General features: G+C 39.7%; 1 protein-coding gene across 7 annotated transcripts in view; it reads right to left on the reverse strand.

Annotated features, from left to right (window-relative positions):
* Positions 1-14,543: 14,543 nt before the first annotated feature.
* Znf568 (zinc finger protein 568) overlaps positions 14,544-25,751 on the reverse strand; it is a 76,355-nt gene continuing 65,147 nt past the window's right edge. For 6 of the 7 annotated variants that reach the window (XM_063252076.1, XM_063252074.1, XM_063252077.1 and 3 more), the window contains 3 exons: positions 25,454-25,543; positions 20,690-21,997; positions 14,544-18,611 (listed from right to left, as the gene is read on the reverse strand). In XM_063252076.1, coding sequence (XP_063108146.1) covers positions 18,481-18,611; positions 20,690-21,997; positions 25,454-25,543 — 1,529 coding nt within the window. In that variant the 3' untranslated portion in view covers positions 14,544-18,480. Of the gene's footprint in view, positions 18,612-20,689; positions 21,998-25,453; positions 25,544-25,751 lie in introns of those variants that run through there. The other variant, XR_010048463.1, reaches the window with a different exon arrangement.

Consider the following 25,751-nt stretch of genomic DNA (forward strand, 5'->3'; position numbering starts at 1 on the left):
TTTGAGGGAATGCCCCTCAGCCAGTTGATAGAGATAGCACAAAAGTTTTTTAAAAATAGAGAAAATTTACAAGAAGCTACCAACAAGAAAATGACCAAAGTGTTAGAATTACTCTGTGAAAGAGAAACTAAAAAGCCAGCCAATACCAATAAAAAGGAAGCCCAGGGACAACGACCTCCTTTAGATAAGGAACAGTGTGCACATTGCAAAGAGATGGGACATTGGTGAAAGGATTGCCCAAAGTTAAAGGCTAACCTTGAGAGAGAAGCAAAGGCTTTGTTGTCTCAGCAATGAGGAGGTCAGGGCTCATTGCTGCCCCCCCAGCCCCGGATAACTCTTCAAGTGGGGGGACACCCGGTGGACTTCCTGGTGGACACAGGAGCCACCTATTCTGTAGTAACCCAACCCTTGGGAAAATTGACCAAAGACTCAGTTAATGTAATAGGAGCCATAGAGGGACGAAGATCATATCCAAAGGTAACTGCCAGTTTAGCTTGACCAGACCACAAATTGGCCCAGCATGATTTTTTATGGATACCAGAGTGTCCAGCCTCCCTCCTAGGACGAGGCCTCCTTCATAAATTGCAAGTGCAAATTGATTTCTTGACAAATGAGTTGAGGCTGAGATTGGGAACGGGCTCAACCCAAGGTCCTGAAAAGAGCATTAGAGTTTTAGCCCTTGTCCCAGAAGGAGAAAATTACTGCCTGCTGGAAAATTTGTCCAGTTCACCTAAGCCGCCACCTAGGGACTTACAACTATAATTATTAAACAAATCAAGACAAGAAATCCCAGAGGTCTGGGCTGAAACTAATCCCCCAGGACTGGCAGTCAACCAAGTGCCCCTTGTAGTAGAGCTCCTACCCCAGGCGCGTCCTATTCGTTTGCGTCAATGTCCAATAAGTCTCCAAGCCCAAAAGGGAATTAAAGTTCACATACAGAGACTAAGAGACAATGGTATCCTCATTCCTTGTGTGTCCCCTTGGAACACCCCTCTGCTTCCAGTCCAGAAACCAGGGACAACTGACTATTACCCTGTGCAAGAGCTCTGGGAGGTCAACAGGTGGGTATTAATTTTACATACAACTGTGCCTAACCCCTACACTTTACTCAGCCTCCTCAACCCAGAGTGCACCTGGTACTCAGTATTGGACCTCAAGGATGCCTTCTTCACTCTACCTCTCACCTGGGTGAGTCAACCCATTTTTGCCTTTAAATGGCCTGACCCAGATTCTGGGGTCACGGAACAACTGACTTGGACTTGGTTGCCACAAGGTTTTACAAACTCACCCACTCTTTTTGACGGGTCCTGGCCAGAGATCTCTTCGGGTTTTGTGAGGAACACCCCGAGGTGACACTTTTACAATACACAGTTGATCTGCTGATAGCCTCCCCACTTTAGAGTCCTGTCGAGAGGCCACAGGGGAGCTATTAAAAGCCTTAGATCAATTAGGCTACAAGGTTTCAGCCACAAAGGCCCAATTGTATTGCCAAACTGTGACTTATTTAGGCTGTGAGTTACAGGGAGGAAAGAGAACTCTATCTAAGAAAAGAATCCAGGCCATATTACAGATTCCTGTCCCAGAAACTAAAAAACAAGTATGAGAGTTTCTGGGGGCTGTAGGAAAATCTAGGCTGTGGATTCTAAAATTTACTGAGATAGCGTGTCCCCTGTATGACTCCCGTAAGGGAGAAACTCAGAAATCTTTGGACTGGACAGATGAATGTGAACAGGCCTTCCAGCAGCTCTGGGACTCCCTAACATTACCAAGCCATTCACCTTGTTCGTAGATGAACTCAGGGGCATTGCCAAAGGAGTCCTAACCCAGGACATTGGCCCCTGGAAGAGACCTGTGGCCTACCTCTCTAAAAGACTTGAGCCAGTGGCAGGGGTTGGCCCCCCTGCCTAACAATACTAGCTCCTTGGCAATGTTACTTAAGGAGGTGAACAAACTCACTTTTGGACAAAAGATTTCTGTGGTAACCTCCCACAGTTTAGAGACTCTCATCAAGACCCCTCCTAAAAAATGGCTCTCGAACGCTAGAATTCTGCATCATCAGGCTCTACTCCTAGACCCAGAGTTAGTGGTTTCTAAGACTTCCTCAGCCTTATACCCAGCCACTCTTATGCTTGATGATGACCCTGGAACTCAAAATCTGCCTCTTCATGAATGTGCAGACCTCCTCGGAACACAGCAGAATCTATGGACTGATCTTACCGACCAGCCCTTGGAGAATGCTGATAACTACTTCACCAACGGGAGGTTTCATCCAAGACGGTAAACAAGTGGCCGGAGTGGCAGTGACCACTGAAAAGGAGGTATTCTGGGTTAAGCAGTAGAGCCTGGTACCTCAGCCCAAAAGGCTGAGCTCATTGCTTTGACTGAAGCATTAAAGTTAGCCACCGGGAAGAGGGTAAATATCTTTACTGACAGTAGATATGCTTTCGCTACTGTACATGTACATGGAGCCATCTATCAAGAGCGGAGTCTCTTAACCTCAGCTGGGACCAAGATAAAAAAATGCTCCACAGATTCTAGACTTGTTGGCAGCTGAATGGCTACCTCAGCAGGTTGCTAATATTCATTGCAAGGCTCATCAGACAGGAGAAAACTCTATCATCCAAGGAAATAATTTAGCAGACCAAACCGCTCGAAAAATAGCAATCACATCAGAGGGGCCTACCTAGGAAGTAGCTGCTCTAATGTTGGTTCCTTCCACCTCCTCAGAGCTGATTTACACAAAAAAAGACTTACAATTAGCATCTCAGCTTGGAGCAAAGCTCCTCACTCCAGGGGGTTGGTACCAATTACCAGATAAGCGAGTGCTGTTGCCAGAGGCACTAGGACGTGAGCTGCTACACCAGGCTCACCAAACCACCCATTTAGGAGGAACCAAACTTGCAGAATTGTTCAGAACTCATTTTTTCACTCCAAGGCTTTCCAAACTGACTGCCTCTTTGAGCTCCAGATGCCCGAAATGCCTGTTAGTAAACCCGACCAGAAGTTCCCCACTGAAGACTACCCAATATCAAGGAACAGCCCCAGGAGAACACTGAGAAGTAAACTTTACAGACATGGTAAAGCCTGGTTTACAGGGACATCGCTATTTCTTGGTATTAATGACACTTTTACTGGCTGGGTAGAGGCTTTCCCCACCAAGTCCGAGTCAGCCTTAGTGGTAACTAGAAAACTATTGCAAGAGATCAGACCTTGATTTGGCCTTCCACTATCCATGGGGTCTGATAATGGCCCAGCTTTCATAACCCAAGTCACCCAAAAGTTAGCCCAGGCATTAAAAATTGATTGGAAACTTCACTGTGCCTATTGACCACAAAGCTCAGGACAAGTAGAACATATGAATCGAACTCTCAAGGACACTTTAGCTAAGCTGTCTTTAGAAACTGGCGATAATTGGGTGAGCCTTCTTCCCTTTGCTCTGCTGAGAGCTAGGTGTACCCCTTATGTTTCTGGAATTTCCCCATTTGAAGCTATGTTTGGGAGGCACCCTCCACTGGTTCCAAGGCTGTCTGAGGACAAATTAGTTGAGATAACTAACCAAGATCTCATTAAGTCCCAGCAGGTGCTCCAGCCTGTGCTGACCTCCATCTACCAGCTGTTTAGACAAAAATACCCGGATCCGCTTTCAGAGACACCATTAAAGACACCCATCGAGAGCTGGGCATGCTGGTGTAATACCAGCACTCGGGAGGCTGCAGTGGGAAGATAGTTTCGAGTTCAAGACCAGCCTGGGCTACAAAGTGAGCTCAAGGCCAGCCTGAACTGCATAGTGAGACCCTGCCTTAAAAAAGACAAAAAAAAAAAAAAAAAAAAAGACACCCATCGAGCTGGGAACTTCAGTCTTGGTGTGACATAATCGTCGAGACTCCCTTGAACCCCGCTGGGAAGGACCTTTCACCATGGTGCTCAGTACTCCCACTGCAGTCAAGGTAGCCGGAAAGACTGTGTGGATTCACCATACCCATGTAAAGCTACTGGAAACGGCGACAATGAGGACCACACCCAATGGACTGTACAGCAGACTGGTAACCCCTTAAAATTAAAATTGACTAGACTTAGTTAGAGTGCATCAGGCATGTGCTGCTATAGCTTGCTTGTCTCTGCCCCTTCTAGTCTGCTACTGGGGATTTTCATAGCGCTGTTACTGACCTCACATAGCAGATTCGGACCTCCTATAAGCCAAGAACAGCTGTTAAAATCTTTATATGGAAGTCCTTGTGATTGTGGAGGAGGCTAATTTTGTGGTAGTAATGGGGGGCAAATTGTTCAGACCAGTCACACAGATTGTGGAAACAAAATAGCCATTCTTGTTGCTAGGCCTGAGGTTACAGGACTAACTCAAATATGGGAATGCAAAGAAAAACTTCCTGTGATACCTAAAATAGGCAGCCAACCAGGGCCATGCCCTAGGGATTGTCCTTATTATTCAGAAATGCATTCCTCCTGCTATGACTCAGTGCAGGAATGCACAGGAAAAGACAGCAAGACTTATTTCACTGCTGAGCTTCTGAGGACACGCATTGGAAGGGCTGGAGGCAACTGGTCTGTCACTCCAACAGTAATAGGAAATTCAAAGTAGGCCCAAGCCTCACGTAACAGCACGATTGGTAAAGCAGTGTGCTGGAGTAAGGTGGCCCCAATACATGTCTCTGATGGAGGTGGTCCACAGGATAAGACCAGAGAACTCAGGGTTGAATAACGGGTTATACAGATTATAGAGATAACATTTTCCCAGGTGCATTACCACCCCTTGATGCTGCCTAAATCACGAAGAACTGATTTGGATGCTCAGACTTCTGATATTCTAGGAGCCACTTATAGGGCCTTGAATGCTTCCAACCTGACTTTAGCTAAAGATTGCTGGCTATGCATGGCACAAGGCTCTCCCATGCCTCTTGCAATCCCCTCTAATGCCCCCCTGACCACACTGGAAGAACCAGATCACTTAAATTGTAGTGCTGGTCTCCCCTTTAGAGTACAACCAGTAGGGTTTAAAGACTCTGCCTTGACTCCAAGGAAGTTTTCATGATACTTCTGACATTGACGTGGGGTTCGTTGCTTTTGCTAACTGTAGTTCTATAATTAACCAGTCTACCTCGCTTTGTCCTGCCAAAGGACAAGTGTTCATCTGTGGAGGCAATCTGGCCCATACTTTCCTCCCAACCAACTGGTCAGGAATATGTGTCACAGCTGTCCTGCTGCCTGACATAGAGGTTTTACCCGGGGAAGAGTCTGCCCCATTCCTATCCTGGATTACATTACAGGCCACTGAAAGAGGGCAGTTCAATTTATCCCTTTATTGGTGGGTCTGGGGATATCAGGAGCCCTGGGTATGGGGGCAGCAGGAGTGGGGGTCTCTATTCAACTTTCCAACCAGGTCATCCATGATGTGCAGGCATTATCTAGTACCGTTCAGGACATTCAAGATCAAATAGATTCGTTAGCTGAAGTAGTTCTTCAAAATAGAAGAGGGCTAGACCTCCTAACGGCAGAACAAGAAGGGATCTGTGCGGCATTGCCAGAATGATGCTGTTTTTATGTAAACAAGTCCGGCATTGTTTGAGATAAAATCAGGAGATTGCAGGAAGATCTAGTGAAAAGAAGAAGAGAGCTATTTGAAAACCCCTTTAGGAGTGTCTCGAATGGAATTCTGCCTTATCTTGTGCCCTTGCTTGGACCATTGCTAGGGTTGCTACTCTTAATTTCAGTAGGTCCTTGTATAATCAATAAACTAACTGTATATATTAGACAACAAATGCAGAACATAAAGCTGATGATGCTCTGTCAGCAAGCCTATGAACTTATTCCCCAGGACTCATGGCATTAGGCCGAAGATTTGGCCTCAGTCACAACATCAGAGGGGAATGTTATGGCTTAACTCTAACCAATGTGCCTCCTCTTGTTCTGTATGCACTGATAGGGTTAAGTTTCTAATCCTTGTAAAAACTTAACTTTCAGCTTCTTGTAACTTTCTTCCCTTTCCACATGTTAGTGCTAATGAGCGGTCCAAGATAATTAACTTTCTCCCCCTTTCCACATGTTATTGCTAACATGCTGTCCCGAGATAATTAACTCCCTACTTTCTTCTCCGCATGTTATTGCAGATGTGCTATTCCGAGATAATGTTTATCCGCAGAATGGGAGTAACGAAATGCACCAAAAGCTCCAGATGTTAACAGAACAAAGTCAACAGCTTTACAGTTTCCAGATGTTGTCAGGACTAAGTCAACAGCTTAACAATTTTGTGGGTTTTTGGGTTTTTTTTAGCTTTAAAAATCCTTTCCTTAGTCTGTGAGGTGCACAGTCTCTGGGTCAATCCTAAGGGGACTGCGTCGCCAGGCCTGAAATAAAAGCCTTTGTTCCAAATTTCTTAATTCCTTGCTTCCTTGGATTTTATTCCAGGGTCTACAATTGACATGATACTGTAGAACAAAATAGATTAACAAATATATGTGTGTAAGCTTGTTGTGTAAGAAAAAAATTGGGGCTGGTTTAGTAGCTCAAGGGCAGAACACTTGCCTGGCATATGCAAAGCCTTGGGTTTGGTCCTAGAACATAAAGAAGAGTATTCATACTTGTATAGTCAAAATAGTTTGCTAATTGGTGATCCTTATCAAGATTTAAGAAGGAATTCACAGCTAAAACTATCCTGATTAAAAATGTGGAGGACTGGGTAGCTCAGTGATACAGCATTTGCCTTGGACACACACGGCCATGGTCATAAGCTCCATAACCACAAAACAAACAATAAAAATATCCTGACTGAAATAATTCCTAAAAAGCAAAATCATTTTCTGCTTAATTTTGGATAACTTCTATTCCTTATAGATACTAGGAACCTCACAGTGAAAGATGAATGACTTGAGATTTTAAAAAGCAAACACTGGATGAAGTTAAAGGCACACTAGACATTACAGATGAAAGTATTAGTGGACCAAAGATACGGCAATTGATACTACCCAAAATGAAGTAGAGAATGAAAAACATTTAAAAATAAACAGCATCAGTGAACTGCGTGAAAACTTGAAGTGATTAATGACACATGTAATTGTAATCCTTCAGGGAGATGAGACGAAAGGACAAAAACTTGAAAAACTACTATTGAAATTTTTCCATATTTGAAGAAAACTATGAACTCACACATAAGTGAATCCCAAACACAAAAAACATGAAAGCAACATCAAGGAACATCTTATTCAAATTGCAAGGAAGAAAAAAAATTAATTATATCCAAGTACAAAAGTAATGGTAGCTGTTGTACTCTAGGAAAAAAATAGCTTCGTTATATGTGTATCATAACAAAACCTGTAACGAGGGCTTACTGTATGTGTTTCCCTTTTCCCTTTGGATGACCTAATAAGTTAATCAATGCTCTTCTCTGTAAAGAATTGTAAAACCTTACCTAATTGATATGTTAACCATTGTTGCCCTCTATAAACAACAGAAGTGGTGCTAAAACAAGCTAACAAGGGTTGTTAATCACTGTTAGGCACCTCTATTCTCTGCTAAAGAAAACCAGGATGGTCCTCTAATTTACAGTTGTTTGAAGTAACTTGCTTGTGTGAGGGAGATTTGCTTATTAGCATAACCCTTTACCTGACCTTGATCCCTCTCTGTTGGGAGCAGGAACCAGGGGTCCGGCAGTGAACGGGTGTGGAAAACCATACACTGAAGCTGGACGTCAACCAGTTCCTCATCCTGCAGTAACCTCAGCCTTCTAGACAAAGCATCGTGCTGATATTAACCTGGGAATAGCTTCATAACGTAAACAAAAGAAGTTTCTCATAGGCCCAGGAACATGTTTATCTCCTGGGCTGCACAACATAGAAGTTTCTCATGGGCCCAAGAACATGTTTACCTTTGCTGTGTGCACAAGAAAGTGTCCTGAAGTGACTTGTACTGCTCTTTGTTTTGAAACATTATAAAAACTCTGGAGTCCTTCAATAAATCGCCTTTTGCCTCCTGAGCAACTGGTCTCCCTGTGTCTTCAGTCTCTCGCCTGACTCCTTCCCCACGCTGGCCGTGGCACCTGGCACCCCTCCCCAGAAAGAAAGAAAAACATAACTGCCATTTTCTGTTCTGTATTGTGCCTTATTGCCTCCCTCTCCCCTCACCTATCTATCTAGGCTAGGCCATAAAGATTTTGGGTTTCTGGTGACCTCTTCCCGACCCGATGGTGGTCTGTCATAAAATGAGCCTGCTCTGTTTTTAAGAACTGCTTAGCTTCTAAGAAATTACAGGAAAATGCTATGGCTCAAACCCCAGTCAATGCTCTCCTTTTGTTCTGTATGCATCAAAAGGGTTAGATATCAGATCTTTGTAAAACTTAAGTTTCAGCTTCTTGTAACTTTCAACCCCTTCACACCTGTCAGTGTTAACGAGCTGTCCTGAGATAATTAACTTTCTACTGTCTTCTCCAAATGATATTGCAGATGTGCTATTCTAAGATAATGTTTATCTGCAGGATGGGAGTAACTTGAGAGGCCAAAGGCTCCCGAGGTTGTCAGAACTAAGTGGACAGCTATACAGTTTCCAGATTCGGGTCAACAAGTTTGATGGCTCTGCGGGTTTCTTTGTTTCTCGGCCTCCGCCCTTTTCCTCCGGCCTCTTTTTAAAGTCTTCCCTTCAGTCTCTGGCACGCAGTCTCCAAATTGGCTTCTGGAGACTGTCACCAGGCCTGGTCTAAATAAAGCCTTTGCTCCCCAAATTTCAGTCTCTTGCTTCCTTGGATTTTATACCCTGGTCCGAGTTATTACAGTAGCAGACTGCTACATAATAACAATGCAATGTAGAAAACAGTGGAACTTTTTTTTTTTTTCAAGGGAGTAAAACAGAACCATAAAGTGAAACAGAACAGTACTATAATACTAGGAAATCCACAATAGTTACTACATTCCATATGTTATCTTCTAAGTAGTTAACCAGGCCACTGGCCCCAGGCCTGTAAAAATCAAAAGGCATAAATGTCAGGTTGCTTCCCTACTTCGGTTACTATCATCTCAGCCTGTGTTGCCTACTGTTACTTATAGGTACGGGGGGAATGGGGTGGGAGGGTTGGGACACAGAGGCAGCCTCCTTTTTGTTTCTCCTCAGCCAACAGGGCCTCCAACAGTGCACAGGAGGCCACTCAGCTTCCTTGCTGCTTCTCCACAGCTGGCAGGGCCCACAGCGTTGCACAGGGAGGCTGCACAGCCTCCTCACTGCTTTTTCCTGGCCAGTAGGGCCTCCACTGGTACACAGGGCACAGGGGCTGCATTGTGTCCTGGCTGCTTCTCCCCATCTGGCAAGTCTGACTCTCCTGCTTTTCTTATTTTTACTGAATTCCTGAATTATCTCTATATTAGTCAGAGTTTACTAGAGAAACAGATATAACACAAGATATACAACTGTATAAGAAATTACACAACTGGCTTACAATGGTCAGCCACAAAGTTTAATAAGGGAGTACGCAGAGGGTGGCTGCCTGCTACAGGTTGAAGGGTCCAGCCCAAGGACTGGAGCTTACTGCAGTGTCCTGTAAATTCCAAAACAGGAGGCTGATGTGTCTGTGACAGAACATAGAAGAGTCTATGATGAATGCTAGAGTCCCAAGAAGAAGCCAAGCATTCTGTGCCAGGAATCAGGAGACGATGTCCAAGCTGAACACACAGACTAGAGCTTCTCCAAAGCAGCAGCAATCAGTTCCCTTCCCATTTGCCTTTTTATTGTATGCAGGCTGCTCCCCTGGCATGGGTGTAGCACTCACACCCTCAGCCTCCCCTCCTCTTGCACGGCTGAACATGTTACAAACTAAGGACCCTGGTCCTTGCTGAATCACTTAAAGTTCTGACCTTCTCAAAATGACACAATGAAAAATATCCTAGAACTTTGTAATTGTTTGTTCTCCACACCCCAGGATGTGGAGGTGCTGAGTCACTTAGTAAAGCTTCCCCAGCTGACACATTGTATAAAGCCACAACATCTCTTCTCGGGATTCAGGTCTCAGTTCATATCCTTCCTATGTTCATGGTACCCACCTCTCTCCTCCTTCTCTCCCCTATGTTGCTATATTCTATGGACTGGACGCCAAAACTTGGAGAGGTTCTTTTTGTGCTACTCATGGCTCCACTATTTTCCAATAAGTTCAGTGGAACATTTTTAAATTCCCAAGAGGGAAGATGTTAAGTTACAACCCAGAGTTCTTAAATCAGTGTAATATATACTTCAAAAGAGATAAAATAAATATTTTTAAGGGTCAAGTATGGGGCATGGCTCTAACTGCAGTACCTTGGAGGTTGGGACAGGAGGATCACCACTTAGTTAAGTGAGATGTTCTCTCAAAACAAAACAAAAATACTATCTAGAAATATACAAAGCTGATATAAGACACCAAGAGATTTGACCTAAAAAAAGTTAGAAGAAAATCCTAGCAAAAAGGCCCATTTTGTGGGCCATGGATTTAGCTCAGCAGCATAAGCGCCTGGCAATCACGAGGCCATAAATTTGAGTCCCGGTACCAAAAAAAACAAAAAGAAGGAAATAGTACCAGATTAAATGGTTGCTCTATTCAAATAAAAAACAAAATTGGAAATGGTAATACATAAACAGATACAAGGATTTTTGTTTTTGATGTTGGGAATTTCACCCAGGATCTATGCATCCTAAGCAAGTGATGTACCACTGAGTTACACTCTCAGTTTAAGAATTGTTTATCATTTTAATCTCTTTCAAAGACAATTATTTAAAGAAGACAACAATGCTTGATGGAACTTACAAGTTTATGTAGGAATAAAGTGTCTGACAATAAAAGTACAAGGATGAGAAGGGAGAAATAGTGTATTGTAGGGCTCTTAAATTATACATGAAGTGGTATTACATTGCACAGTAATGTACACAATAATGTGTTAAAGATATATATGTGTACCCTAAGGTGGCCACAAAAGCCCAAAACAAAGAGTTTATAAATAATAATAATTTAACAAATGATATAAAATGGAATTATTAAAAAACATGGATTATGTAATCCCAGCTGATCAGGAGCCTGAGGAAAGATAAACTGTTTGAGGCCCGCTGGACAACCCAGCAAAACCCTAGCTGTCTTCCTTCCCAATTTGGCCTAAATGTGAATAAACTCATTTTTTCCCATTCTATCTGTGGTTCAGGAGCCTTTGAAACTGGTCTGTGTTAAGGGTTTGGAAAGTTTTGGATACCAGGTGAAGAAGCAGCCCTGGAATGCCATGAGCTTAACTCGATGGGAGACTTTGATCAGAGCACGGAAGATCAGAATGCTGACAGAAATGCATCCCGTGAAGATCAGGTTCAGATGGTTTCAGTTAGGAACAAGTATTATATCGGCTGTTGGACTCCAAATCATGTGTGTTACACTTTGGCAGAAAATTTGTCTGTAATTTGCTCTTGTCCAGAGACTCAGCCTGAGGCAGAGTCAGAAGAATAATTTAGCAGAAGAAATTCCAAGACAGTCTAATGTTGAGGTGGTGGCATTGGGACTTTTGCCAGATCTATGTTGAGAATCAAGAACAAAGAGCCCAGAAAAAATGATTTAAAACATTTTGAGTTTCTCTAGAAAGAGTGCTGTGGTGAAGCTGTGGATTGCAAAAATGGATCAGAGGAGAATCTGATTACTGAGAATATAAAAAAATGGCCTGAGGACATGACAAGTAATAGGACACCTCTCTATGCAGCCTCAAAATTGCAAAAATGAAAAACTTTGCTTTGAAAAGACTGCCCCTAGAGCACCATGTTTCAAAATGGAGGTAGCCTCAAGAATTTGTTCCTGGCGATTGGGTTCACAGAGCTAAGCAATCCAGGTACCTAACTCCTATAGCCAAGGAAGAAGGCTGACTTACTACTCCACTGGCAGGAGACCCTGGCATCATCCACATAGGGCTGGTTTTAGGTGCATACAGAATTCAGAAGTTGTAGAGTCAGAAGAGTTTCACACAAGTTTCAAAAGAAAGCCCAGAAGGCCAGGAAGTCTGCCCAAGAGAAGGCAGTGTGGGAATTTGTGAGTATGAAGCTAAAGGAACAGTAGAGACTTCAGAAGGTTGGAGAAGTCACAAATGTGGATTGTCTGAGGAAAGCTTTCAGAAGTGAGCAAAGCTGACCCAAGAGAGAAGCCATGAGAGTTACAACCTCTGGTCGTGTTACAGGGACAGAGCCACCTAAACGCTTTGGAGTTTACATTGTACCACAGATTGCACCGGATTTTGGAAATGAAATTATGGGACTTAATATTTCTCCTGCTGGATTTCAGTTTTGCTTTGATCTTGTACCTATCTCTATATTTGTGACTTTTCTGGAATGGGAATATTTATCTTGTGGCATTGTTTTGAAAGCATTTACCTTTCTTTTCATTCATACTTGGTCTTACAGCTAAGAGTCTGACTTACCTCTCAGGAGAGATTTTGGACTTAAGACTTTTCTGCCACAGTTTGTGACTATGGTGGCAAACAGTATGATTTCTTGAAGATTTAGTTCAGTCACTGAAATGGCCCAGAGGGACTATCTAAACCAAGAGTGCCCAGAATTAAAGAAACTCTCAGGAGAAGCCCTGAAGCTGTGAACTCTCTAGCTTTTATTTAGTGTATTAGTGTAAGTGAAAAAAGCCTAAATGCAGTTTGGGTAAGACATGTTTCAACGATAGGCAGTATTCTTAGGGAAATGGGAAGACAACAGCCAAACATAACATACCCCACTAAACGTCTTGTTTAACCATTCATTTCTCACAGAGCATGTGTGCTTTTGCCTCAGAGTTTCCCCATTCACTCCTTGGTCAAGTTCCCCACACTTTTCAGCAGTGTGGAAGGTACAGGAGTTTGACAACTCTTAGAAAAGGACTCCCTTTTCTTTTCTCTTTCCTTCCTACCTACCTTCATTTTCTTTTTCTCTTTTATACCAAGGATTGAACAAAGGGGCACTAAAACACTACATTCCCAGATTTTTTTTTTGTTTATTTTGAAACAGTGTCTCACTTAGTTGCCCAGTTCTTTTCTGATTTGGTCTATTTTGGGTTCTAATAGCCTTAAGTATGTGGATAACCACATAATGCCCAAGACCTGGGAAATTTCCCGGTATGTTTTTACCAACTACACTTTTTTACATCCTATATCTCAATTTCCTCCTCTAAACATATGATTTATAAACTTGGCCCTTTATTTTTGCCCCAGAGTTATATATTATTTTCATAGTTTCTTGTACATAGTACTCATAATTTTGTGTACTCTTCATGCCAGTATATATATTTTTTTTATCGGTACCAGGGATCGAACTCACGACTGCCTGCTTGCAAGGCAGGTGCTTATGCCGCTGAGCTAAATCCCCAGCCCCACCAGTATATTCTTGTATGTTATGTTCATAGTTCTTTTTATGTATTCTTGTATATTCTGTTCATAGTTTTAAAAAATTATCTCAATGTGATATTCATCTTGCTTTCAAGCTCTGATATTTTTTCTTTTGCTTGACTTATTTTTTCTTGAGACAGGGTCTCACTATGCTGGCCTGTCCTCACTTTGTAGCTCAGGCTGACCTCAAACTTGCAGTGATCCTCCTGCCTCAGCCTCATGAGTGCTGGAATTACAGGTGTGTGACACTGGTCCTGGCTTGACCTATTAATGAAACTTTCAACTGAATTTTTTTAGAAATTTATTATTGAGATTTTCATTTCCAAGATGTTCTTCGAACATCTATCTCTTTATTGTCTTGTTCTTTCATATCCTACATTATCTTCCTTAACTGATTCAGCTCTTTGAATGCAGGAATCATTTAAAAAACACTTTGAATTTTTGGCATTTCATCCATTTAAATGTATGGAGTCAGTTTATAGAGAATTATTATTGGAAGAAACGAAGGACAGCAAAGTGGAAGATGGAAGTATGGACAATAAACTCATCAAAGTCATCCATGTTTTCTTTTCCATCATAATCGCTGTTTTTCCCTCTCCCTGGTTCCCATAACACAACTGAGCTGAAGCTGCTCATCTGTAATTAATGCTTTGCACACTGGACTCAGAAGGTGGGGACTCACACAATTTCATGCATGGCCAGATAAAGTCATCTGCCCTATTAAATAAATAGAGTGGTACTGTGCTAGACAAGAATGAAGTTGCTATATCATTTCCTAAGTCATGGTTACTCATTGTAATTTATATACTTTTACTGGGTCTCTACTGCAGCTAGCAGTTGGCATACACAGCCAAGTCCAGCAGGCGCTACCGGAACTTTGGAGGTGGAGAGAACACAATGCATGTTAAAGGCACACAGATGCCATCCACAGCTGTGGAATTGTGTGTGTGTGTGTAGTTTACAGGTGTTTCCAGCATCTCCCTCACACGCGAGGAAAAGAACAGTGGTGATGGCAACAGTGCTAAGTACTTTTCCTTGAACAGTACTGTGTGTTATCTGGACCTGCATCCTTACTACTTTTTTTCTAGGTTGTACAGCTCACAAGCATGAAGGTTCCTGATCTACTGAACTGTTAAATTTTAAAAATTATTAATAAACCTCTCATTGTTTAAAACATATAGAATGGATGGTTGCAATAATTTTTATTTTGTCAATAAAGGGATATCAATACATGATATAAGGATGCAAAATAGCAGTTAAAAGAATTAGACCAGTACTTTTCATTCTTATATTGGCAGACATTACACAATGATGTATTGCCATCTGTGTTACTTTAAAACCCACAATGCTATGTGTTATACATAAGTTCATCTAAGTACTTGTTTTACAGATATAAAATGCACCAAGTTATTATCTCTGCAGACAAAGGGTGAAGGACTCCAGAAGGAAAAAGAAAACATTTCATCTATTTTCTGAAACCATTTATTTCTTTAACAAAATTTTAACCAAAAAGGAAAAATAATATGCTCAATTAGTAGGGAGTAATGACAGAGATAGTAGTATGTATATTTAGTTCAAAAAAATTAAAGGCATAAAATAGAAGAAAATCTGGGAAAATACTGGCATGGAAGAGATAATTCAGGAATAAAATCAGATATGTAGCATATAGGTAGATGATAATTAAAACAGAAGTGAAGAGCCAGGCTTGGTGGCCCATGCATGAAATCCTAGCACTCAGGAGGCTGGGCAGCAGGATCGCTGCAAGTTCGAGACCAGCCTTAGCTACAAGGTGAGCTCAAGGCCAGCCTGAACTGCATACGACACCTTGTCTCAAAAAGACAAAAAATAAAAAATAAAATAGAAGTGAGCAAACTACAGCCTACAGTCCAAACGTGGCCACATATCTATAATGAAAGATTTATTGGAACAGATCTGTATCCACTGCTTCTAGGTCAGGATTTCTCAACCTTAGAACTGGACTAGATAATTTTACTGTAGGGAACTGTACAGTATTGTAAGATACTGAACAGAAGGGGCTGGGGGTTTAGCTCAGCGGCATAAGCACCTGCCTGGCAAGCAGGTGGTCGTGAGTTCGATCCCTGGTACCGATAAAAATGAAAAAGACAAAAAAAAAAAAAAAGATACTGAACAGATCAAGATCTCTAGGCAAGCAGCAATTCCTTAAACTCTCTGGTTACTGCCAAATGTTTACTGGAGGTATAAGTCAAGAAAGCAAAACTGCCCCTGTTTGAAAACTACTGCTTCATATTCTGCACTAAAAGACAGTATATACACTGTATGGCCACAAAACCTGAAATATGTAATCTCGCCATTAAAACGGTAAAATATTTCTTAACTCCTTTTGCTATAAACAAAGGCAAAGGCTAAAATTACCTTATAGGCGTTGTACATACCAGTAACCTCAGAACTTTGTAGACAAAGGCAGGTGGATTTGAGAGCTCGAGTGCACACTGGGCAACCTGGTGGTTTAGTGAGATCTTGTCTCAAAATAAAAATAAAAATAAAAATAGGCTTAGGGGAAGTAGCTCAGTGCAAAGGCCCTGGATTCTGTCCCCAGAGCTGTTTAAAAAGAGGCAAAGGATACACGTTATCGTGGCAATATAATTTCAGTCAACTTTCTACAAACTGCTTTAAAAAAAATGATTCCAATTTTAAAAAAGGAAACAAAAATTGTTCACAGCGACAAAGTACAAATGATGTTTAGTATGGCAGATGTTCAACTTCACTAATTTTTGGCAGCTAAGAAAATGCAAACTGAAAGTGCATTTGTTTCTTTACTCAACTTAAAAATAGTTCAGTCCTGGTTGAAGCAGGAAATACATAACCTTTCTGATGAGATTAGTAGCGAGTTTCAAACATAAGGCAGCAACTATTACAATTTAAACACAGTACACTGATAAGGCAAAGAATTTAGCTGATAGGAATTCTGCGTACAGAAATAAAAGCACCAACACTCAGCAGTATATGTGTGGTAAAACTGTCAAGTATAATGATTTGCAAAATATCAATATTGAGCTTTCATTAGTGGACAGGCTGCATGTATCACTGTGGGGCATGACTAAGTGGGAGATCAACCACACATTGCAGGCTAGAGCAAGGCCAGTCCCAGAACACAGAGCACCCGAGGCAAGCCATGTAAACAAGTTGTTGGAACTAGAGCAAAGCCAGTCCAGCAGGTGTCTGGTCTTGGTGCTCCTCCATGCGAACTATAGCACAGACAGCTCTGAGAATGTAACACTGAGACCTTGCACTTTCAACCCCTTCACACACTTCCCTATTTTTACTGTGTATAAATAAAGACGCAGACCATGCTGGTTGTTGCTGCCTCTCCATCAGGGAGGTCATGGCCCACCTGGTCCCAGTCTTCCTTTTATTATGTATCTAGTTCTTTCTTAATCTCTTGTTCCCCCCTCACAGAACCCCACTAGTTGTGAGCGTTGTGGCATATCATTGTCTTTGTCTATCAGGTAAGAGGCCAATAGTTAGATCTGTAGGAATTGATGAGGATGGATACTCAAGGTATGTTACAACATGAGAAAAGGAAGCTGCACTTTAGTAAGTACCTGCACCATCTCATTCCAATGACTCTCTCCTTAACTAGCATGGTACAAGAACAAGTCCAGATGTGGGTGTGCTTCCTGAGTATGGACAAAAGAATGGAGTGTGTATATGGTTCTGATAAAAAAGATCTTTGTATACTTATATTTTCTGGTAAAACATGACATATAAACTTGCAAGAGAATTCTCAACTCTTGAAAAACACAAGTATATATGTACAGAAAATGAAAAAGATTTCAACATTTTTATAATTCTTAAAGTGTTGAAATGGTAGTAATATCAGTATTATACTACCTATTTTTGCCTGCTTTCATTAATTCTAGATTCTAAAGGGTACAAATTCTTCTCTTAGAGTACTTAAAAATTTTGAGATTAGATTTATGGAATTAATAGACCAGTGAAGATAAAATTTAGTAATCATTTCTCTTTTAAAAGATGTTTAAATTTTTGTTATACATTGCCCTCCAATGAGATGACTGCTTAGCTAGGACTGATTCTCATCATACAATGTTATATATATTTAACATTTAATTATGCATCTTTTAATACTGTGGGGAAGAAGTGGAATCCACTGGGTGGTGATTATCTAAATGTTGTGAGTCAGTAGACCATGAAGTATGATCAGAGGCACAACTGCAGTGACTCCACAGCAACTGACATTTGTTATATAGCTCTCAGTTATTACTTCTAGAGGGCACTATTTTTTAGTGTCTAGTTTTCAATGTGTCAACCCTGCATTGTATTACATTCTTTAACAATTGGACAGGTCAGTTCATGAGTATTCTGGATAATCTATCATGTTTCTTAAAAGGCTAATAGATTTGACTTGCTATTTTAATTGGACTACTTACACATTATCAGTGTAATGGATTATTTTTAAAAAACTGGTATTTAATCTTGGATGTCCTTTTCCAAATTTGCTAAGATTCATTATGGTGAATTTTTGAAGTATCTTGAAGAGTTCAAAGATTTTTATCTATACTAAAGGAATTACATGGTGTGTAGCTTTTAATTTTCTCTTTGGTTCTTACTTCATTAGGAAAATAACACTTTTACAGGTATTCACATATATTATAAAGAGCAGGATGTAAACATACACTGAATTTAAACAAGTACTTTACTGTATCAAAGTTGAAAATATATAATTTTAGAAAATAGTGCATTTAAGAAAATAGTGCATTTATATGTTTAATATAGTAAAAAACTGAGTAAACGTTTTTACCTAAGATTGAATAAATATGTGCATATATATGAAAATATATTTTTAAATGGAAACTTTCCAGGACTGTTAAGAAGCTCAGTATAAAACTACAACACATATATAGAGCTTCTTATTTCACTGAAGTCCTAGGAAAATGTGGTTCTGAATTGTTTAATCAGATCCACAAGGTCAAGGACACAGGTACTAATTCTAATCTATCCCTTGTGCCAATCTCAGCTTCTTGACACTCTGCAAACTGGCCACAAGTTCATCTACCACAAAGCCATGTGGACATGCATCCTACGGTTAGGCCCATTTTCTTGTATTTTGTTAGGAAAGAATTTAACTAACCTCCATTTTCAGACCTATCCTCGTATCTTCAGTGGCCAGGAGCATTACACATATGACTAGATGCAAAGGAAAGTAGGAGAACAAACATCTGGCCTTTATAGTCTGAGGTAGTAGCAGGTGGTCTAGGTAAAAAGAGAATTAACAGGTATAACCAACAGAATCTGCTAATTCAATAGACTTTCTCTGAAATGTCCACTTCCGTTTTTTCATTATATGATGTAATTTTTATTCTAGAAAAAGATTTCAATGTTTTGGTTTTGCTTTGCATTTATTTCATTAGAGCTTCTCCATATACTGGAGTTGAAGGTATATGTTCATCCATTCTCCCATTCCTTTGAACAATATTTACTTATACTGGGTACAGTGGCACATTCCTGTAGTTTCAGCTACTTGGGAGGCTGAGGTAGGATGATCGCAAGTTCTAGGCCAGCCTAGGCAACACAGAAAAACTCTGTCTCAAACAAAAAAGGGATTGGGATGTAGCTTTGTGGTTAAGTGCTTCCCTAGCAAGGGTTCACTCCAATACTAAAACTGTACAAAACAATTTACTAAGGAATAGGTAGTGTACTAGGTAGAATGAAGCCAGGATAACTCCTGACCCTTATTATGTATGTTTTCTACACTACTAAGCATACTTATTTTCCAGAGTATAATTTATTCATGTTCTATAAATTTCAACATATAGTGGTTTATTTTTGTCATTCCTAATGTTAATTTGTCTTAATTTCCTTTTGAACATAAAATAATATATATTGGCATCTTTAAAATTTCCTAGAAGAGACATAGTTTTTGGCTAAGTCTTTGTTGTTACCTAATTCTCTAGAACAGAAGTCAGAGATTATAGCATGGCTTCTATTATTTGGAAGGTTTTAATAAATCATCTAAATCTTCCTACGGTTAGAGCAACCCACCTTTCTCCTACTGAGAGACTTATGAATTCCTTTATGATGCAGAAGGAGAAACTATGAATGAAAGCTTTAAATCTTTCTCCAGAAGGAATTACCTAATATTTGGCAAAGAAAAAGAAAATGTTCTTCCAGTCAATGGTCATATAAAGGGCTTCCTATTGTATGATCTCTAAAAAATACAATTATGTAAACAAAGAAAAACAATAGAAGTAGCTGTCATTTAGCATGCTTTCAATATTACCTGGACACTTCTAAAGGATATAAGTATACTTAGTCCTCAAATTCATGTAAGCAATATGGTGCTAGTGTTTCTAACTTGTAAATAACAAAATGTAGATGTAGTTAATTTGCTGTTAATCTTTTTTTCATGTTTTTGAGACAGGGTCTCACTATGCCATTCAAGCTGGCCTTGAGCTCACTTTGTTGCCCAAGTTGGTCTTGAATTCACAATGATCCTCCAGCCTCAGCCTCCCAAGTGCTAGGATTACAGGTGTGTGCCATCATGCCCAGCTTGCCCTTAATCTTGATGGGGGCCAGTTAAAAATAAACTCTGGTTAAATCCTTTCCTATGCTGACTTGGCTCAAGATAATTTTATAGAATTATCTTGCAAATATGTAACAGAATTTGAGTGGGATGGAAGAATATGCCGGTTCTTGAGTACTAAGGTAACCTTTCTCTAGTCAGACGAGTGGCTTAACTAATGTAAACTGCTATCCCGTATATATGGCATTACTACTAGGAATCCTTCGATTCCCTCTAAGAGCAAATAACCCTGACATCGAGAAAGATTCAATGGTTTATTTCTCTGGCGCATTCACTGTTCTCTAGAGCTTCTCTCCATGATGAATTCCCTGAGGTTGACTTGTTTAGAGTCACCAAACAGGCATCCTACTTTCCTTACATTTGTGAAATTTTCCAGTTTTTCATTAGTTGAACTCTGATGTCTAATAAACCTGAAACAAATCCTTCTAAATTTCTAATATTTATAATACTTGTCATTAGTAACTAGTATTAGACCATTTTAGGCCTATAAATAAGACCCTTTCATCCATAGTACAAATTCTGATACTCAGTAAATTGTTAACATCAAATGCTTTTTCTACATTCCTCATAATCATTGTTTTTTTTTTTTTTTAAAAACTACTATAAATTTTCTGATTCAATCAAATCCTGAACTTTCACACATTTTATCATTCAGTCCTCTGTCCTAAATGGGTTTTTTGATGTTGACTAAGGTGTGAGCCACGAACAAAGGCTTTCCCACATTCCTTACATTCATAGGGTTTCTCACCAGTGTGAATTTTTTGGTGTCGATTAAGTTCTGAGCCACGACCAAAGGACTTGCCACATTCCTTGCATTTGTAGGGTTTCTCACCACTATGGCTTCTCTGATGATAAGTAAGTTCAGATCTTCGAATAAAAGCTTTCCCACATTCCTTACACTTATGGGGTCTCTCACCAGTGTGGACTTTCTGATGTCTAACAAGTTCGGTGCTGCAAGTAAAGGCCATTCCACATTCACATTTATAGGGCTTCTCACCAGCATGAGCTCTCTGATGTCGAGCAAGTTCTGTGCCACGACGGAAGGCCTTCCCACATTCTTTACATTTGTAGGGTTTCTCTCCAGTATGAACACTTTGATGTCGAAGCACGTGTGAATCAGAGATAAAGCCTTTCCCACATTCCTTACATTTATGGGGTTTCTCACCAGTGTGAACCCTTTGGTGTAGACTAAGTTGTGAGGCACAACTATATACCTTCCCACACTCCTTACATTCATAGCGTCTCTCACCAGTATGAATTATCTGATGAAGACTAAGCTGTGTGTCATAGCGAAAAGCTTTCCCACATTCCTTACATTTATGGGGTTTCTCACCAGTATGGATTCTCTGATGGCGAAAAAGGTGTGATGGGCGGGTAAAGGCTTTTCCACATTCCTTACATTCAAAGAACTTCTCATCAGTATGAATTCTGTGATGAAGATTAAGTTGTGCATTTGATCGAAAGGCTTTCTCACACTCCTTACATTTGTAGGGTTTCTCACCTACATGCATCTTTTGATGTTTGCTAAGTTGGGAGCTGGAATGAAAGGCTTTCCCACATTCCTTACAATGATGTGTCTTCTCCCCAGAATGAATGCTTTTAGCCTGAGTAATTTCAGAGTCATGATTAGAGGGACACTTCTTATTTTCATTCTTGTTTTTGCTTTCATGAAGTTTCTGATGCTTAATCATGTCCGACCTACTATTAAATATTTTCTGGCATTCTCCACATTCAGAATCCTTTTCCTTATGTTGAAAAGAATGTGTTTGGCACTCAAAATCTTTCTTAGATTTCTTGATTTCACAGGATCTCTCTCCAGTGTTAATTCTGTGAAGGTCTCTCTGGGCTGTGCCTTGAGTAGAGGTAATTATGACTTCTCTAAATTGTCCCTCCTGATGCCCCTGTTGTTTTTCCAACTGGCATTTGCTACTTCTGATCCTAGCATGCTCAGGGTTGGAGTGTATAAGTATTTTTGCTGTATCCTGTTGTAACAATTTAATTTCATACTGTTGCTTCTCCAAAGATAAATTCTTAGTTTTTCTTCTGGATTCCCAATCTGTAAGATAACAAGAAAGAAAGCAGGCTTTATTTTCACATTTCAGGACAAAGGAAAGTTCTAAGGTACAATGACAGCTAAAAAATAACAATACTACATTGCAGCTTGGAGGGAAAAAAAGAGAAGAGGAATGAAAATAGAACAAATGAGGCAAAAGGTAGTGGTTTTTCCCATGTGATAAGAATCAGAATCAAATGAGAAACTGATTCAAAATACAATGTCTAGGAACCAACCAAGACTGAGAAAATGAACATCTGAAAGGGTAAGGTATATCTAATAGCACATCTCCTTAACTCTAGCCTCACAATATCCCCACAGATTGACCTTTCCCTACTTGCATCTTTGCCATCTTGTCCAAATCCCTCCCTCCTAATATCCCATACCCAACACAGTAACTAGACATTCCTGTTAACGTAAGCCAGATACTATTCTTCTGTTCAAAGCCTCGACTAGATCTCTTTCTCATTCAAGGTATGAGTCAAAGTCCTTACGTGGTTGATGGGCTTTCCACAAACATCTCTTCTACTATTTCTTTCTAACCTTATGAGTTATCATCTCCCCTTAGCTGAGTTCTGTGCCAGCTTCCTGACAAATCAAGTGTTTTTAAGTTTGCCATGCATACCTCTCCTTCAGAATCTCTTCCCTAAAATATCACTAAAGCTCAAATTCAATTACTTTATCTGACCTCTATTCACAGCCAGCTTACTGGATCACCCCATGAAGAACAGAATTCCTCTTCACTAAACTTACCCTGTGTTTCTACAGAGCACTATCAGCACATGTCATCTATTTTACAATATTATGAAAAATTTCAAACATACATGAAAAAATAAAAATTAGATAGTGAAATTTCATGTTTCCTCTATGGAGACTTATTTGGCTCTATTTGCCTTATTTTGTATCTATCTATCCTTTTATCCATTCATAATCCACTGTCTAGATACCATTTTACTTCACTTCTAAGTTCAACAGGTTATGATACACTTTAACTTGTTTATTTTCATATTGTCTGACACTCACTGAGTCTATATGGATAGTAAGCATTTGCTTGATGATTTTTTTTTTTTTGTCTTTTTCATTTTTATTGGTACCGGGGATCGAACTCACGACCGCCTGCTTGCAAGGCAGGTACTTATGCCGCTGAGCTAAATCCCCAGCCCTGCTTGATGATTTTTTTTGCTACTTTACCTTAATGATTCTGAGTTAATTCAAGGTGTGAATCAATTTTACTATAGTGCCTTTCCCCTGCATTTAGAATAAAACTCAAAATATTTTATTGGACTGTAAAACTTCCCATTCTCCAGACTCTGCTTCTTTATCACTTCAGTTCCCATTTGCCCACTATATTGAGTTCCTGTTTTGTAATAGTCACTCTCATTTTAGAGCCTTTCAATATCTCCCTTAAGGCTCTGTTTGAGAATCTCTGCAAATCAATCTTCCCACTTTAAATATCTTAATTTTCTATTAGGCACCCTGTTTTTGTGCTCATAATCTTTTTTTCTCAAATCTTTAACTACATACTTATTTGTTCTTCAGTTAATTTAATATCATGCAAAGTGACCTATAATTAGCATACAAGTCACTTATTTCACTCACCATGATATATTCAGGCCTCAGGACATTGTTCAATTAGTGTTTAGTAATATAAACACAAGATTAAAGGGAAATTACAGATTAGAGAGGACACCAGATACAAAGGCTCTAAAGAAGACATGGGCTTGATGAACTGAGTGCCAGCAAGAAGCAACTGGGCTTGAGATGTACAGGCTTAGTCATGTATTACAGACACCCAGATTACCACTGCCTTTAACCATAAATTTTATCTTATTTTCATATATTCATTTGCATGTAAATGGAGAAGTCAGGGCTGTGGGAAGTCAGATTTATTCAGTATCAGGCTTGACATCTGTCATGATGATGGATGGCACATAAGTGGTCACATTCCAAGCAGCGGGTATAGCCAGACCTAATCACAAGCCTGTCTAGAAAATGTGGTGTTTGTTTCAACATTACTATGTGCCAAACTTAAGTTATATACCATCTAGGAAATATCTGATAGGCAGAACAGGAAAAATTCTAAGCTACCAAGAGGACAGAAATACTAAGCATTACAACAGAGATGAACAAAATAATGAGCAGAAAAAGAATTAAGAAAATCAATGTGATCATACTTTGGTCTCAGAAAAAAAAAATCAACAAAATTGGTTAGACTTACCAAAGGAAAAAAGGACAGAAAATTCAAAATACTAAAATCAAGAACAAAAGAAGAGATATCACTATTGATTTTACAGAAACAAAATTAGTTATAAGAGACTAAGAGCAGTTATACTGGACAATTAGATAAATGGAAAAATCCCTAAAAAGACAAAACTACCAAAACTGATTTGAAAAGTAGAATATTCAATAAATCTGTAACAAACAGATTAAATTTTAATAAGAAATTTTCTCACAAAGAAAAGCCAAGACTCAGGTGAATTCTACCAAATATTTAAAGAAAACTTAATACAGATTCTCCAAAAAATTTCCAAAAGACATAGGAAAATGGAACATTTCTAAACTAATTCTGAGGTTAGAATTATCTTGATATAAAACCAGACATCATGAGAAAACTATAGAACAGTGATGGCAAACCTTTTACCTTTTAGAGTTTTCATGATACGAATAGCCCACTGCAGTGCATGTGCCATAGGCTTGCCACCACTGCTACAGACCCGGAGCGTGGTAAAAGTCCAAAAAATATAAAACCAAGCCAATCCATCAGCATAGAGAAAGAATTAAATGTTATAATCAGATGGAATGTACCCCAGAAAGACTAAGTTTAACACCCAAAATGTTATCAATGTGTACTAATGAATGTGACGAATGAATTAACCAATTTTGGTTTATTCACCTCAGGCAATGCTATTTGACAACATGAAAGAATAGGTACTGGTGTAGGTACATCCGTATGAACATTGAAAACATTTTTCTAAGTGAAAAAATCCAGTCATAAATTGTATGCTATGCAGTTACTAATATAAAACGTCGCAAATAAGCACATTAAGTAAATTCTAATGGATATGGTATTTTATTCTGAAGTGATGAAAATACTCTACTCACAATATAGTAAAAGCCAACTGCACACTTTTAATAGATGAATTTTATGATATAGACATTATATCTCAATAAAATTAAAAAGGAGAAAACTGGACCAGAGTGAAGATAAAATGCTTATCATAGAAAAAAAGAAGGTATTTCTTCTCTGAAATAAGAGGGAACTGTGACACAAGAGTAGCAGGATGGTGCTAAGTGGAATAATAACTTGGCTTTGTGCTGAAATGTCCTTATTTTCTTCTCCATATCAGCCCTTTGGTTAGTAGGGAGATTTGCTATCAGCATCTCAGAAGGGTTATCTTCTCAACATGCTGACTGGGTGACAGCCTGCTGTGGTCTCCCCAAGGATTCATCATCACTCACCTGGATAACGTCCTTTCTTCCTAGGAACCACCCACGGCTCTATTCTCTGCTCCAATAAGGAGATCACAGTTGGCTTACTATTAGAAAGTCCTGTTCAGGAAAAAAAAAGACAAAAGATAAACATTGTGAGCCTCAGAAATAAAATGAATCATGATTATTTTACCTGTTAATTATGATATATCATTTGACATGGTTAAGAAATACCTTGGAAATTAGTAAATCAACTTTTGGGTTTGTTTGGGAGGGTCATGGAGGCATGACCTTAGCTACTATATACTTCCCTGGCACCTTCCTCTCT

Source organism: Cavia porcellus, unplaced genomic scaffold (genome assembly GCF_034190915.1).
Source record: "Cavia porcellus strain 051 isolate PalLab524CR breed Dunkin Hartley unplaced genomic scaffold, mCavPor4.1 scaffold_7, whole genome shotgun sequence".
NCBI classification, from domain to species: domain Eukaryota; kingdom Metazoa; phylum Chordata; class Mammalia; order Rodentia; family Caviidae; genus Cavia; species Cavia porcellus.